The sequence below is a fragment of the Medicago truncatula genome, chromosome 5 (genome assembly GCF_003473485.1).
Source record: "Medicago truncatula cultivar Jemalong A17 chromosome 5, MtrunA17r5.0-ANR, whole genome shotgun sequence".
NCBI lineage: Eukaryota > Viridiplantae > Streptophyta > Magnoliopsida > Fabales > Fabaceae > Medicago > Medicago truncatula.
Window position 1 is genome coordinate 19,320,773 of NC_053046.1, and position 2,098 is coordinate 19,322,870.

Below are 2,098 nucleotides of genomic sequence, written 5' to 3' on the forward strand. Positions count from 1 at the left end.
TTTTCATTTTGTCTGATGTAAATATTGGCAAAAATATCTTTTTAGTTAGTCTTTGACACTTGAAGTCTCTTTTATAAACCTAACTATTATGTAACGTTAGTCTGCACATTGTTGGTTCTTTCATTGGTTCAAATTAGTATCATGTTAATTAAAATGTTGTTTTCCTAATCTCTTGAACAAAATAGAACATGCTCTTTTTCTAGAGCAGATCTTTATAATGCTTTGGAACCAGCCCATACATATTTTATGATGAATCACAATGTTCCGTCGTTTTAACATCTCTTCTTTTGAAGATTTTTTTTATCAAATACGTTATTGAACCCGTGCGAAGCACGGGTTTGTAACTAGTATAACATTGAAATCCAATGATAACATACAGATATATAAACTTATAAAGGCTATATACGTTAATCATATACCTCTTTCAAGTCAGATTTCTCCACTACCACTAAGCTTAGAAAATGCTGACATTTCATAAATCTAATGCTTCATTTCCAACCAACTTTAGTTTCTTTAAATCAATCATATAACCTTTATATTTACATGACCTGTTTGTCATCCATTTCATTAGCATCTTCAATTATTGGAAATCTATTTCTCCTCCTATCTCTAGTTGACATCTTCTGTCCATACCTCTCAAGTATGTCTGCCAAATCAACCAACCCTACTTCCCTCAACTTTTTCGCTACCTCCTCAAACATAACAGCACCTTCCTCATTTGAAAAGTAGTGCAAAAATTTGTTATAATCAAACCTCGGCACCTCCATCCCTCGGTTCATCACCCTCTCCACATACTTAATAGCTTCCTTTGAATGTCCAACTTTCACCATACCACCCACAAAAATAGAATCAAAATTCACAAGAGGATCAGTCCCTTTTCTTCCTCTTCTCCCCAAATGACCCTGCAACAGCATTATATACGTGTGCATAGTTGGTTCACAACCTCTCTTTATCATTTCCCTAAACACTTGAGTCGCTTCACTTGCTCTTCTCAATTTCAAAAGCCCTTTTATCAATCCATGATAAACACTTATATCCACAACATCAATCTTCTCCACAATTTGATAAGCCTCTCTAACCCTATGCTTAGCTAAAAGCCCATACACAACATAACCCAATGTCAAACTATCAACTCGAATACCCCTCTCGCACATTTCATCAAACACCTCATGAGCATTATCCATCATCCCCTTTTTACACAACCACTTAATCACAACCCTATAAGTCGAAACACCAAGTTCATCCATCCTCTTCAACCTCATCGTCTGAAAAAGCTTCAAACCCTCACCAAACTGATTCACCTTAAAAAACGTCTCCATAAAGTTCTCGACAACATCAACATCAGGTACAAAACCTTCATCCACCATCAAATTCCAAATCTTAGAAGCTTCAATCAAATCACCTTTTTCACAAAAACCACTAATCAACCACTTATAACTAACCCCATCAAGCTTAATCAAATCCTTCATCTTAAAAACAACAAATTTCGCTTCCTCAACAAGCTTCACCTTACACATTTCCTCAACAACCTTATTCAACCTCTCAACACTATAACCATAACCATTCAAATTCATCAAATGAAAAAACTCCACACACTTTTTCAACTCTCTAGCACCACCAAGAGTCTTCAAACCAATCACAAATGTCTTATTATTAACCAAACCACGACGCGCCGTTTCATTAACAAGACTCCAAAAAAGATCAATATTACGAGACTTTGCAACAACATCAAGCATTTTATTGAAAGAAACATGTGTATGAGTGAAAGATGAGTTTTTTTCTTGCTGTGTGAAGAGGAAAAAGCGATAAACGGGTCGCCATGAATAAGGGAAATTGTTGCAAACTTGAAGGAAGAATTCATGGGTGAGATTGAAATTGGAAGAGGTGAGTTTTGAATGGAGACGTGAATCGGGTGAGTTTTGTTGTTGGTAGAGAATGGTGCAGACTTTAAGGAGTTCTTCGCGGTTTACCGGTGTGATGGGATTGGTGGTGATGTGGCGGCGGAGTGGTTGAACGGTGTGGTGGTTTTTGAAGAGAAGTGCGGTGGTTCGTCGGAGAAGCATTTTCGGTGATAAAGGGTGTAGAGCACCCTCAATTT

The 2,098-nt window shown here is 37.0% G+C and overlaps 1 protein-coding gene across 1 annotated transcript; it reads right to left on the reverse strand.

Annotated features, from left to right (window-relative positions):
• Positions 1–350: 350 nt before the first annotated feature.
• On the reverse strand, positions 351–2,098 carry LOC11422173 (putative pentatricopeptide repeat-containing protein At1g26500). The gene has a single exon (XM_003613999.4). It carries the CDS (start codon positions 2,061–2,063, stop codon positions 540–542), a length of 1,524 nt encoding a protein of 507 aa, XP_003614047.1. The 5' UTR covers positions 2,064–2,098; the 3' UTR covers positions 351–539.